At 38.7% G+C, this 14,201-nt stretch overlaps 2 protein-coding genes across 2 annotated transcripts; one reads left to right on the top strand and one right to left on the bottom strand.

The window, feature by feature from the left end:
- The first annotated feature begins 411 nt into the window (after nt 1–411).
- Nucleotides 412–3,901, top strand: SMIM10L1 (small integral membrane protein 10 like 1). The gene has a single exon (XM_061205828.1). It carries the CDS (start codon nt 586–588, stop codon nt 790–792), a length of 207 nt encoding a protein of 68 aa, XP_061061811.1. The 5' UTR covers nt 412–585; the 3' UTR covers nt 793–3,901.
- A 5,476-nt stretch (nt 3,902–9,377) lies between these two features.
- Nucleotides 9,378–10,301, bottom strand: TAS2R42 (taste 2 receptor member 42). The gene is given in 3 exon segments (XM_061205827.1): nt 9,378–9,687; nt 9,689–9,773; nt 9,776–10,301. Coding segments are annotated over 3 exon segments (921 nt in total).
- Between the last annotated feature and the right edge of the window lie 3,900 nt (nt 10,302–14,201).

Genomic DNA, 14,201 nt, shown 5'->3' with positions numbered 1-14,201 from the left:
TAGGAAATCCACTGCCTGAGATTGTGATCCTTTAAGTTAAAGCATGTTGTAAATACGGAGACTCTGTGCCCAAACTGGCTTATGTGAGGAGATCACCTTGCCCTAATATTAAAGTTAATGTTACGGAATCAAATGGGTAAGACTCCTGGCTAGTAGCCCAGATCACAGAGCAGACTAACCCGAGTTTTAATGCAAGCTCCTCGGGCAAGTTCCAGAATTTTACTTAGCTTCCTTTCTTCATTTTACAGTGAAAACAGTATCGGTAAGGCTGTTCGTATATGCTGTACAAAATAACTGCATGGCATATATGTAAATAAATAACCCGTTCCCGACCTACCAAGAGTTAAAACGCTAAACGCTGAATACCATTTTAAGCAGCAGACAGGAAGGGGCGGAGCGCCAGTCGCAGCCCCCGCCTCACCGCCGTTAGGGAAGCAGCCGCGGCTACGTCAGGCGCGAGTGTGAGCCCAGCTGCCGCTTAGCCCCCGGCCCCTCCCGGTCACCGCCGTCAGTCGGGGGGTCCGCGGGGTCTACGGTCACCGTGCGCTCCAGGCACCGCACCGGGCGAGCGGCGACACCGCGTCCATGGCCACCGCGGCGGCTCCGTCATCCTTGGCTCTCAAGGCCTCGAGCCTGGCCGCGGCCCCCGGCTCGTACGGGGTCTTCTGCAAGGGGCTCTCCCGCACCCTCCTTGCCTTCTTCGAGCTGGCCTGGCAGCTGCGCATGAACTTCCCGTACTTCTACATCGCGGGCTCCGTGGTCCTCAACATCCGCTTGCAGGTACACTTTTAGAGCCCTGAGGAAGCCGCCGGCATTCCGGGCCTGCATTATGGCCGACTCCCAGGAGGCCCTGCGGCGCCGCGGAGCTGAGGGCTAGGAGTCCCGCTGTCTCGCGAGAGTGCCTGGCCTCCCTCCGCGGCTGTGCTCTCCGCTCTCAGCCGAGCTCCTGGAATGTCACCGAGACCTTACCGAGATTAGGAAGAGGAAATACGCGATTCCGGGAGCCGAGAAAGAACTTCAGTTAAGACCCACGACAATATTTAAGAAGCTGTGCATCCTTAAAACAAAAACGGGACGAACAGGATGTATTACAAAAAGGGAAAGCTACTAAAATTTTCAGGACAAAAATGTACAACAAGCTCATGGTCCTTATTAATTTAATAAATCAGTAAATTTCGGGAGTATGAGACTGGAATATAAGCAGGACGCTGAATGAGTAAGAAGCTGGAGATCTTAAGGATATGCTGTGGAGGGCATATACTTCTTCATCCCACAAGAAAAAACAATGACGATCAGAAGCTTTCAGTGAAAAAAAACTGTACAGGAAACATCCTTCAAATACCAAACAATGTAAAATGCTGCAGGATTTTGAACAGAGGGAGTGTAAGAAAGTGGACTTTATTTCAGTGTCCCTGTGAGTAACATGCAGTTCAAAATCTTGGAGCCAAAGAGAAGGAAATCCAGTCATAGCACAAAGCTTGGCGATTTATTGAATAACATTTAAATAATCATAATAATGTAAATGCTGTTTATGGTTTTCATCTTTTTAAGAGAATACTTACAGTTACAAAGTTGAATGCACATGTTACCAGCCTTGATGGCGTAAAAGTGAGGGTACCTGGAATGGCAATGGTGTCTTTTAAAGTGGGAAGCTGAGGAAAATTCTGTTGTCGATGGGGGAAGAGGGCATTTTATTATTTAAAGAGTAGCCATAAAGTTGCTAAAATGTAACTATATGAAAGAGAGAGACGAGGAGGGGAGAACAGCATGAGGTCAACAAGAAATGCCTAGAGGTTAGAGTTAGGGTGGAATGTCTCAGATTACCTGATGTATTTGAATATAGAGTCAAGAGATTTTTAGATTTCAGAGAGTCTGGAGATGAATTAGTGGTCTGCAAAATTTTTTCTAATTAAGGAAGCAAAGCTGAGGCAATTGTGAACCCCGGGAAAAATAAAAAAAATTTCAAGAACTACACTGCATAACTCAACTGTGAAGAATATTACTACTCATCATATAAAGTCAGGTATAATTATATAAACACTGAATACAGATAACAAATTATTAGGTAACATTGGAAGGATTGGAGAAGAGAGAGATGTATATGTAATGGAGAATCAAGATATGATATAGAAAAGATTAAAAAAAAGCAGTATAACTTGTCACTTAGAGTACAGTAAGAAATAGGTAAGAGTTAAAATTGGTAGTCTCTGGAGAAAGAAAATCAGGGATAGACAGAGAAAGGTGGAGGACTGCTGTTTTTCACTACCAGTCTAACAGTAACGGTGATTTTTCTTAGCCATATGTGTGTGTGTGTGTGGATATATATATATCAGGCAGACCTCTGTTAAAATACAAACTAATTTTGTGGTCCAGGTGAGCCCATTAATCTGCCTAAACCCCAGTTTTCTCAATTCTATTAAATGAGAGTAAAAATACCCACCTTGAAAGATCAGTCGAGAATTAAAAATAAGCCTTAGTCCTTGATACATACTGTACACAGTAAAGAGTATTTGTTATAACAGAATATTTCATTAACTTGTGAATAAAACTTAAACTCTCATATGGAGTGCCTGCTTTTCCAGTGGAGGGTTTTAGTACTGAAGGAGGTTTGTAGATTACTGACAATGGGGGTGCAGGGAAGACCCTCCAGGAAGAGATATTTGAGCTGAAAGGGGGCAATTATTTGCCAAAGTAAAGATTTAAACTATTTGTAGTGTTCTGTATTCCACTAATTGCATCCAACAAACAAGTGTACTCTAGGATTATAAAATAAGTGCCCCCTGTAGCACAATGTCTTGCTTTGAGTAACTTCTTCCTACCCTTCATTCCTTGTCTCCAGCCAAACTAGAGCATCTTCCTCTTCCTACGTACACTTTCTTCTGTACCTTTTTTTTTTTTTTGGCTTATGGTTACTCTGTGTTTTAAGGCTGAACTTAGACATCACTTTTTCCATTAAGTTTTTCTCAGATGCTCCTGACCAGATTAGAGATCATTTCTTTTAATCCATCTAAAGGGCTATGATAATATCAACCTATGCCATTTTCATAGGCTTCCTTATTTGTGCTTAATTGTGCATTAATTATCAGATGCAGTTTTTGAAAGAATATCCAAGAAGACAGGTTTCCTGGACCATGATCTCTTCCCTTGGTATTATATATTGCTGTGAAAGTGCAGGGACTAAAACATTTTAGTCTAAAATATCAGAAATGTAATTTGATCAATGAAATAATTCAGTATTGCCAATGGGCTGACAAATGGTGGGCATCACTATTTCCTAGAGGCACTAATGTCCCAAGTTGTAACACAAAAGAATGAGGCTGCCATTAGCCCTGGAATGATGACATACAGGGATGCTCCATTTGGGTGGCTTATAAACATGTGCCTTCCATAACCTTTTTTTCTTCATATTAGTGTTTTGCTACACTGAAGAAACTAAGGCACTTTAGCAGATTTATTATTATATCCTCCAACTAGATTAGAAGCCCTGTGAGGGAAGATACTGTATCCTATCGAATTTTACAGCCTGTAATATCAGCAAATATATAGTAGGAACTGAATGAAAGCTCCATGATTTACCATTTATTCGTAACAATTGCTCTTAAAACCAGATGTGTATTTTTCTTCCTACATGATACAACTCAGTAAAGTTTCCCATGGGAGAAAATAAGATTTTTGCCCTACTTACTATTAACCATTTACTATTCTAATTTACAAGGAATTTTATTCCTCCTGGCATCCTTCCAGGTCACATCCATGAAGCCAAAGATTTTCTCAATCCCCAGCCTAGAGCATTGCCTAATGTGAGTAAATATTGTTGAATGAATGCCAAATTAGTTGGTTTTTCTACACTTAGTTAGCAGTCAATAAAAGAAATAAAGATGTGTTTGTGTCTGATACTAAAGTCATCTACTTTATTTCTCCCATAAATCAAGCTTTTTCAGGCCATGAAGAATATTGATTGGCCCAGAGATCTCAAACTTGAAGAAGCAAAGAGTTGGCATAATTCTGATCAATAAAGAAAAAAACTTGTTTATGCAGTGCAACTGACAAGAATGCTGGGGGAATGGAGACTCTTGTAGTTTAAAGGGAAATAGTGATCATAGTAAACACATAACCTAAGGGTTAGGGAGCAAGATTTTTTTTTAAGAATTTTAAAATTGAGGGTAAAAATACTTATGATTAGTTGGCTAAAAGAATGTATCATCGGGACTTCCCTGGTGGTCCAGTGGTTAAGGCTTTGCCTTCCAATGCAGGGGGTGTGGTTTCGATCCCTGGTCAGGGAGCTAAGATCTCACATGCCTTGCGGCCAAAAAACCAAAACATAAAACAGAAGCAATATTGTAACAAATTCAATAAAGACTTTAAAAATGGTCCACATCAAAAAAAAAAAACTTGAAAAAAAAAGAACATATCATCACTATCAGCATGTTTTTAAAATTTTATTGAGAATACCAGGAACTATGAAAAGTTACTTACTTACATGATCATAATCCTCACGTGTACCCTATGAGAAAGATATTTTCATCATCATTTTTTCAGGTTAGGAAACTAGGATTTAGTGAGGTTAAGTAACTTTCCCAAGGTCATAGTAACTGGCCAAACCACAAGTGCATCTCAAGTTTATTACTAAAGATACATTTGATGAGGGATTCAATTTTTTTTACATGTATAGGTAATTCTGAATAATCCCATCGCTTTTCTCAAATTCTCAAACGTATTACCTGAGTAATACTTGAGGATATCTTTTTTTAATATAATTATTGAGGGCCTTTTGTATTAGAATATAAATATTTAACATTATTTGATATGTAAATTCGAGTATTTTATACTCTGATGCCTAATTTGTGGGGAAATTTGGCCTATTTGTGGGGAAGAGGGGTGAAGGCGATGGAGGACACAGAGGAAAGGACATTCATTTCCCCTAGGATGGAAAGAAAACACTTTCCTTCCCATGACAGAGTGGACATCAGGTAAAAACATGAATTTTGAAGCTAAGTCATCACTGTTCTGAGGAGGCCTAACTAAATTCCCGGTTACAAAATTCTGCAGTCCTATTTTAATGGAGACTTTTCTTGGAGCATCAGTAGCATTTGATAGAGTCAAGAAGAAAACAGAACTTACACATGGAGACATAAAGTGGTGGCGGAATAGAAAGTTTATGAATACAGGTACAAAAGAAGGAGAGGAAAATCCTAATGCCTGGAAGGTAGTCTGAGGAGTAGATTTGGAAGATTCCAAACACAGTGGACCAAGGAAAGAACCCCTTCAATAGCTATCAGAATTTCCAGCACTTGGGCTGGATTGAGTCACATCAGTCTATTTCTTGAATTACCCTAAGTGAGGGAACTTCCTTGCAATTTCAGCAAGAACACATGATAGCCTATTGCCCAGCAGGATTACCACCAGGTCAGGTCATGAATCTTTTGCAGCTGAAACCAACTCCTCCCCGCCCCCACTCCTCACTAATACAAATCTCAGCAATGCTCTTGGAAGAACTGAAAGGCCAGAGGACATTCCTGGTGCCTTCAACAAATGAAGAAACACTGGAATTCTTAGTAAAGTACATCTTAGTTGCAGTACATCTGAGGGCACTCCTACCAGTTTCTGTCCTAATTAGGGATCTGCAGTGAACATGAGAAATTCTTGCTCATCTTTATGGCTTTCAAGCACCAAGTGGATTTATTCACAGTAAGGTGGTGGAGTGCCATCAGTGAAAAATAAAGCGGAATGGAGATCTTTCATATACTGGGTGAGGGAGAGTGGGTGTACTTTTTCATATGAACCAAAATGAGGAAAAATAAATCATCACACAACGAAAAAGCAAAAACCACTAAGGAAATACTGTACTTAGAACATCTTGGCTCTAAAATCATTGGCACAGTAATAGAGATTGTGTCCAACAGATAAACAAAAAGATGTTTAATTTGAAAAAAGCTGTTTTTCAAAATACTGTTTTAGCTTTTTAATCGATAAAAAGCATCTCAAACTGCAGTCAAGGACAAGTACAATTAATAGAAGCCTTAAAATTTAGAGGTCAGGTTAGATCCATATGGAAGGGAAAAGAAGTTATTTTAAAACTAACTCATTTAAATCTGGGGCTAAGAAACAGAGGTACTAACATACAAGTCAAGATAGTGCCTTAGTCTTCTGAAGCCATATCTACGTTGGTGTCCCTCCAAATTGCTAAAGTCGAAAATAACCCATCTGTCACCCGAGCTTTTATTCAAATAATCCCCCTCCAAAAAAAAATACTATCTTTTTTTAAATTGATCAAACCAACCATCTGATCCATTTTTAAATGGTTTATTCTGGGCAGTCCAGCACAGGGCATAGATCTCGATAGACAGCCCTAACCAATGTTAAGGTGGGTGGACTGTTGAAGAATGGGTTTTGCAGGTGCCCCCCTGGTTTCTGTACTTCAGTTATGAAAGCCCCTGCCTTGGAGGACATGAGGTTTAATCAAGAGCAGCAGATACAACACCTGAACCACCAGAGATTCAACATTATCACGTTCTGTATTCATCCGTGCGTATTTCTACTGGGACCTTTTCAGTAAAGTTCAAGACAACATGGCTTGAACACTAAAATATCTTCTCAGTTTAAGTTCTAGGCCTAAGGCAGAGCTCAGACATAAGCCTCTTTTGACATTAGAAACACGTTATTTGCAACACTCCTGATCTCAGGTGTGGGCAAGCTGAAAAAAAAAAAAACCAAAAAACTCATTACTTCGACTATAAAAAGTTTATTTTGGAGGGAAGTGATCAGCAAGAAAGCATGGACAATCATTTTATTTTCCCAATAATTTGGTCCCAGAATAGGATCCAGTTCTCTCCAGATTGCATGAGACTAGCTATGGATGTGATACCAGTAGCTTTTCTTGGATCAAGGCTGGGGTCTCTAACACAGGCTTCTTCTTATGGAAGGGAGAGGCACAGAACTTAATCTCTAAATGCCATTTTAATAGGGAGAAGACAATAAATACATTGGTAGACAATGCCCAGCCCATAACCCAGACTTCATCTTTTTATAGTCATTTTCTGTGCTTCTATTATGTGGAATAGGCCCCTACTTTTTTTTTTTCAATTTATTTTTTTTTAATTTAATTTTTTATTTTTGGCTGTGTTGGGTCTTTGCTGCTGTGCACGGGCTGTCTCTACCTGCGGCGAGCAGGGGCTACTCTTCGTTGCGGTGCGCAGGCTTCTCATTGCAGTGGCTTCTCTTGTTGTGGAGCACGGGCTCTAGGCGCGTGGGCTTCAGTAGTTGTGGCTCACAGGCGTTAGAGCGCAGGCTCAGTAGTTGTGACACAGGGGCCTAGTTGCTCTGGGGCATGTGGGATCCTCCCGGAGCAGGGCTCGAACCTGTGCCCCCTGCATTGGCAGGTGGATTCTTAACCACTGCACCACCAGGGAAGTTCCCAGGCCCCTACTTCTTATAGCTTCACCCCTGCAAGATTAGTACATGAGTAGGGATAACTTAATCCTAATGAGACATTTACTGCTAAATTCCACTCATAAGCACCCAGGGCTATGCATAGTTGCCTAAATCTTTTTTTATCTTATAGGTCATTAAAGAAAAGTTTAGTAACACTGAAATGTAAATCTAAAAACTAAAACTATGCTTACTTCTAATAAGTACAAAGTAATTTTTAACTTTTTTACTGAAAGGGATTCTAAATCAAATTATCCTCAGTACTGAATCTAAATATAACCAGTATAATTAGAATTTCACCTTTCCTAAAACAAGATAGTCCCAGTGACAACCATTAGGAAATTTATTTTTTCTTTCAGTTTTATTGAGATATAATTGACACACAGCACTGTATAAGTTTAAGGTGTACACATAACAATTTGATTTACATATATTGCAAAATGATTACCACAATAAGTTTAGTTAACATCCATCATCTAGTATGAATACCAAAAAAAAGATGTCTTTTTCCTTGTGATGAGAACTTTTACAAACCACTCTCTTAGCAACTTTCAAATATACCATACAGCAATGTTAATTATAGTCATCACACTGTACATTACTTCCCCAGTACTTATTTATCTTATAACTGGAAGTTTGTATCTTTTGACCACCTTCATCTAATTCCCCCTACCCCCCCACCCAGGAAACTTCTTATATAGTGTCCAACATAATAAATGCAGCTTAGAAATCTAAATCTTTACGGAGATCTGCATATACATGTATCATCATCATCATGGATACATCAGAGTACCCCATAGCCCTGTTCCCTGGAGTAAGGGCACGCTTTACAAAGCTCTTATGGTTCTTACATTCTTCCTAGTGTCAGACTTGACCTACTGCTCCATCAAAATTAATTTATAACCCACATATTTTCAACGTTGTTTTTGGGTGTTTTTGTTTGTTTGCTTCTACCACTGAATAATTACGGCAACTGTAAATCCTAACAAAAATTTCTTCATTTTTTTGTGGTTTTAAAAAATGTTTACAATTGTAATCTCTAAAATTACTAGCAAAATTATGAGTTATTGTATTCAAGATTGTAATATCATTAGCAAGCACAATTTTGCCACCTGCTGGCCTTAAGATGTATATACATTTTCAGCTGCTTTTATTTTAATTACTGTAAATGTCAACTCAGCACTATATATGCACACAAACATGTCCAAAAATTCTACAAATATATGATATTCTCTTGTAAACTTTCTGTTTTTATCTCTGGTGAGTTGGTTGTTTTTATCCTCTCTGACCAGGGACATTACTGTTCATATAATCCTTAGATGCACACACACACACCCCATACAAATTCCGTGTCAAGGTAGACACCTAAGTATTATTATACACTTAGGGATAATTATTCAGTACCTTTCTATAAATTCAGTTGATTTTTTTCTTATTCTAGAAAGGTAGTGGCTAGTCTAGCTTGGATCCCTAATGATAGGTAGTCTGATCCTCTGTTTTAAAAGTTATGTCTGCCATTTTAAGATTCCATGCTTACAAAATTTTTATTCCTTGATTTATTTTTAACTTAATATTGTACAAATATTTCACCTACTCTACCTTGGAAAGGATTTTCATGTCTAAATAATCATGGGTTTTTTTCCTGAAATATGACTGTAGTAAATATTTTCCAGCATATATAAAATACATATTGCATTATATATTTTATATTCATATTGTCTCTAATATTTTCTTGTTACTAGAAAGTGTTACGATGACGATGATGTTCGCTTTTAAAAAATCTACTCACCTATGTGAGTAGATTGTTAGTTTGTAGGCCATTCTAGGGAAAATTTGTGAGGCGCAATAGTATCTCAAAGAATCCAGTGAGAAAAACAGAAGTTAAAATGGATCTTCAATGTCTCTTCATTAATTCAGTTCTCTTGGAATATAGAAAATTCTGGAAAAGTCTATGAAGCTAAAGGTTTCACTCTTTTCAGGTGGCAGTTAAGATACCACAGTAGTCCTAAGGCATTTTGTCTCAGCTTGCTGTTTGCCAAAACTAGGATAAATGAGTGGCCTGAAGGAAAAAGAGTCAAAGTTAACATGACAACCAAATTGGCTTGATGTTTCTGCAGTTTAAGGAAAACCCAACCTGTTAATAGGACAGAAGAAATGTGAACCATGAAGAGGAGGAGCAAAGACATCACCATTTTCATGGCTCTTTTATGGGCCTCTATGCTGAAGTCCTTTGAGCTGGGGTTGAGCTGCAAATTCCTGGTGTCTCATCAAGGTGAGGAATAAACGGAGCAATGAGGTCAGGGACAGAAGAAAGGGGATTAGGCAGATGAAGGTGAAAACAACATGTCAAGATACAGAGTTTTACTTACATCTGAGGGCCATGTTGAGTTTCTTTCATATATTTTGTAGACATTAGTCCAGACACCATTAAACACATCTACTAATTCAAAGTTCAAAAACAGTAAGAACAAAGACCCCAACAGAAGCACAAGTACCACTCTACGAATTTGCCACCGCAGCCAGGTGAAGCAGGGGTGGGAGGAACTGGCTACTTTAAAGAGGCAGAAAACACTTAGACAGGTAGCAAACCAGGTAGCTAGGTGATTGGACAGGGTCCAAAAAATTTTTGCCAGTTTATCAATGGCATATAGATGTGGCCATAACACCAGTACAAACGAGTCAAATAGCATTTTCCAAAGTTGACTGATTCTGGAGGTTGCCAGGCCGGTGAGGATGCAGTCAGCTGATGAGAACTTTGGTCTCTTCACCCAGTCAATGCAGTTAACTAGTACAATGAACCCATTCCCCAGCATTCCAATCATGAATTCTCCCATTACCTCTACCAGAAAAGTATTTTCAACTCCAGATGGCATTGCTGTAGAAAGAATCCAGAAAGCTAATACTATTTTTCACTGATTTTTTTGGCGGTCAAAGTGTTGTATGATATCCAGTTTGATACTTTTCACTTTTGTACTAAAAAATGCTCAGTGAAACTCAGATACCATCTCACTTATCTTCATAAAGAACTTTCTCTTTTATTCCAGCCATAGGTCTGAAATTTGTGCAAGGAGATCTAGTCTCACAGCTCTAAATGAAAAACTTAACATTACTTTCAATCAGCTACTGATTGCCAAATTAAACAGTAAATGTGCCCACTCATCATTGGCACTGGCAGCAATTTTCCAGTTGTGAGGACATCTGGAAAAGTCAAACATGCAAATATGAGACAGATTTCTTTATACTGATTTGTACTTTCTTTTTCAACAGAAACTCAATACGATTTAGATTCAAGTTTCTTAATTTTAATAGAGTTCTCTAAAAATAACCTCTACAATACAAGCATTATTCATCAATTTCATTTAATAAAGTCCATAACATTTCAGATACTGTTATAGATGAAACAAGTGTAGTAAAGAGAAGCAATATCAAGGAGCTCACAGAGTGGTGGAAAAAGCAACATTAAATAAACTATTACTATTGAATATGACAAAAGTTTGACCAAAATGCAATTACAACATTTTGGTGCTTCGAGGAGGGTGCTACGAAATCTATTGTCTATAATCAATTCTAGTTTCCTGCGGATAGTGACAACTGGCATAGGTCTTAAAGCTTTTTAGGATTTTTTGAAGAAATAGATAAAAATGGAAATGATTTTACAGAATGATGTAAAAGCATATGGAAAGGTACCAAAATCATACCTCTACCTGAGCTACTACTCTGAATTTTTTAGCTTTGTTTCCAACGAGTTCCTGCCTATTTGATTCTGAATTAGCTATTGTCAGCTGAGACAAAAAAAATAGTAAGAAAAAAAAATAAGGTAGAAAAAAAGAAAAAAAAAGGCAGGGGGTGGATGGGTAGGAGGGAGGTTCTCCTTTTCATTAATTCTGCTTTTGATAACATTCTTCATCTCATAAAAAATTAATTTACAGTAAAATATATTTTCACTTGTTTTTTTTGCTTTAACAAACAGGTAACTCTAATACAATGGTTTTCAACCTTGACTGTAAAGAGGAGTTACCTAGGGAGCTATACATATATATAAATGCCTGTGAGCCACCCTTAGGGATTCTGACTTAATTGGTCTGGGGTACACTGTTGGCGCTCATTGAGAGCTCCTTGATGTGTGCTGCACAGTGCCACCTAAACCCAGGCAAAAAATCTTTCTACCCACAAGATGCAAATCTATGAAGGTTCTCCAGGAACAAGACAGGATTTTGCCCACTGTCCTCTGACAATGCATTTCCCATTCAGCCGATTCTGATTCTGGTTGACAAATAACCTGTTTCATGTCAGTCTCAGCCTCTCTATAGAGATGTTAGTGGCTAGGAATGCCTGAGGCACTCACCTGGGCCCAAACTACCTGTAGGAGCCCCCAGAGACACTTCCCCACCAGAGCCAGTGCTGTGGCTGGACCTGCTGCTGTGGTTCTTATTATGAATGCAAGACCCACCTCAGCAATAACCATCAGGAAAAAACAAGGTTTATTACTCACAGGTCCTGGAGGGTACACGGCACAGCAAGGGCCATACAGTGAAGTCAGGAGGAGAGAGAAGAGAGGAGAAAGCCCCTGGGGCTCTGCCTTTACTGGGGTTGAGGGTAGGGTGCCTAGGGTTTCACAGGTTCACTCTTTAACGGCGAATTTAAAACATAAGAGGGGGAATTAGGGCTCGGAAAGGGAGAAATGGAGTCACTTGAGTGAACAGTCTGTTATCTAGGTTACCTGGCATCTTCTAAAGGGGAAACTTCAAGGGTGGGGGCAACCTGGCTTCTTATCTAGGTGTTTTAGTAGTAGCTGTAGACAGCTGGCCACGTCTAGTCAAGATGGAGGCCCTTGGGAAATACCTGGCGGTCCAGCGGTTTCACTGCCTCAGGCGCAGGTTCAATCCCCTGTGGGGGAACTAAGATCCCACAAGCCTCACAGCATGGCCAAAAAAAAAAAAAAAAAAGATGGAGGTCCTTGAAATGGATGCCTCTGCAATCAAAAGCTTGTTGTCAGGCACTTACACTACACAACCTTAGCCACGTTGGCAATCACGTATGCTCCATGAGGAAAGGGACTATTTTTTGTCTCCACTGATCTATTTCCAATTCCTAGAACAAGGAGGGACTGCAGGCCCTCAATTACTATATGTCAAGTGAATGAGTGCTAACTTGGTTGGTAATCTTATTGGGAATACCGAAAATGAGTAAGACTTGACTGTGAAACTAGTATTAGAGCAAGAAAAGATGGTAACCCCTTAAAACTAGAGACAATTTTATAACATGTATGAATTCATGAGAGGTTTCTGTACTAACCTTGAAATAACCAACACTGCTCTCGAGTCTCCTGGTTCAAATCAGAAGTCATACTGAATCACAAAAACATACACATCGGGCAACCAAGATGTGGAAGCCTTTGTATTTTTCTTCATGAAAAAGAACTACTTCTAGGAACCCTCTTACACTGTTGGTGGGAATGTAAATTGATACAGCCACTATGGAGAACAGTATGGAGGTTCCTTAACAAACTAAAAATAGAATTACCATATGACCCAGGAATCCCACTACTGGGCATATACTCAGAGAAAACCATAATTCAAAAAGACACATGCAGCCCAATGTTCACTGCAGCACTGTTTACAATAGCCAGGTCATGGAAGCAACCTAAATGCCCATCGACAGACGAATGGATAAAGAAGATGTGGTACATATATACAATGGAATATTACTCAGCCATAAAAAGGAACGAAATTGGGTCATTTGTAGAGACGTGGATCGATCTAGAGACTGTCATACACAGTGAAATAAGTCAGAAAGAGAAGAACAAATATCGTATATTAACGCATATATGTGGAACCTAGAAAAGTGGTACAGATGAACCGGTTTGCAGGGCAGAAATAGAAACACAGATGTAGAGAAGAAACGTATGGACACCAAGGGGGGAAAGTGGCAGGTGGTGGTGGTGGGATGAATTGGGAGATTGGGATTGACATGTATACACTAATGTATAAAATGGATAACTAATAAGATCCTGCTGTATAAAAAAGTAAATAAAATTCTAAAATTAAAAAAAAGTCAATTCAATGTGTTATAGATTTTGTAATTGCTGCATTTATTTCTCTCACTATACAATCCTAAGTAACAACGGAGGCCATAATGTTTCTGCCTCTGTTTTAATCAGTTTTAGAGGAAGAACCAGTGGCACAAAGGGCCATATTTTGGAAATCTGACTTCAATTTCAACAACTGTAGTTTTTAAAGGCTTTATGTGTTACATTTTTACTTGCCCTGCATTGTAATTTCCTAGGGTGGTGTTAAACAAATTACCTCTGAATTCCCTCCACCACCCCGACCCTACAGAGCAGTTTAATACCAATGAAATACATACTGTATGTGTAGAAATGAGATAGAAATTTTGTATTGAAATAACTGATGTTTAATTTACATAAATTGCCCCACAGAAGACTCTCAGAGCCCAAAGAGTTTTATTTGATTTTTGTTTTTTAAATCTCAAGTCAATTATTTCCATTTAGCACAATCTTTCTCCTCAAACCCCATGGTACAATAGTAATAACAATAATAATAACAAAAGTAACAATAAATAGTATGTGCCAGGCACTGTTCTAAGTGCTTTATATCTGTTAATTAATTCAAATTATTAAACTAATGTATTAATTATGTAAATAATTTATTATTACAATATTACTCTACTTTTTAGAAAAGAAAAACCAAGGCACAAAGAGGTTAAGTAATCTGCCCAAAGTCACTGTGATATTGTGATTTATAATAAATATA

This window comes from Eubalaena glacialis, chromosome 11 (genome assembly GCF_028564815.1).
Source record: "Eubalaena glacialis isolate mEubGla1 chromosome 11, mEubGla1.1.hap2.+ XY, whole genome shotgun sequence".
In the NCBI taxonomy this organism is placed as follows: Eukaryota; Metazoa; Chordata; class Mammalia; order Artiodactyla; family Balaenidae; genus Eubalaena; species Eubalaena glacialis.
The sequence above is the reverse complement of the archived record's forward strand: the minus strand, read 5'-3'. Positions and strand labels throughout refer to the sequence as shown.

Excerpts from the sequence above, each read along its gene's own strand:
- SMIM10L1 (XM_061205828.1), top strand. The coding sequence starts at position 586 with ATGGCCACCGCGGCGGCTCCGTCATCCTTGGCTCTCAAGGCCTCGAGC.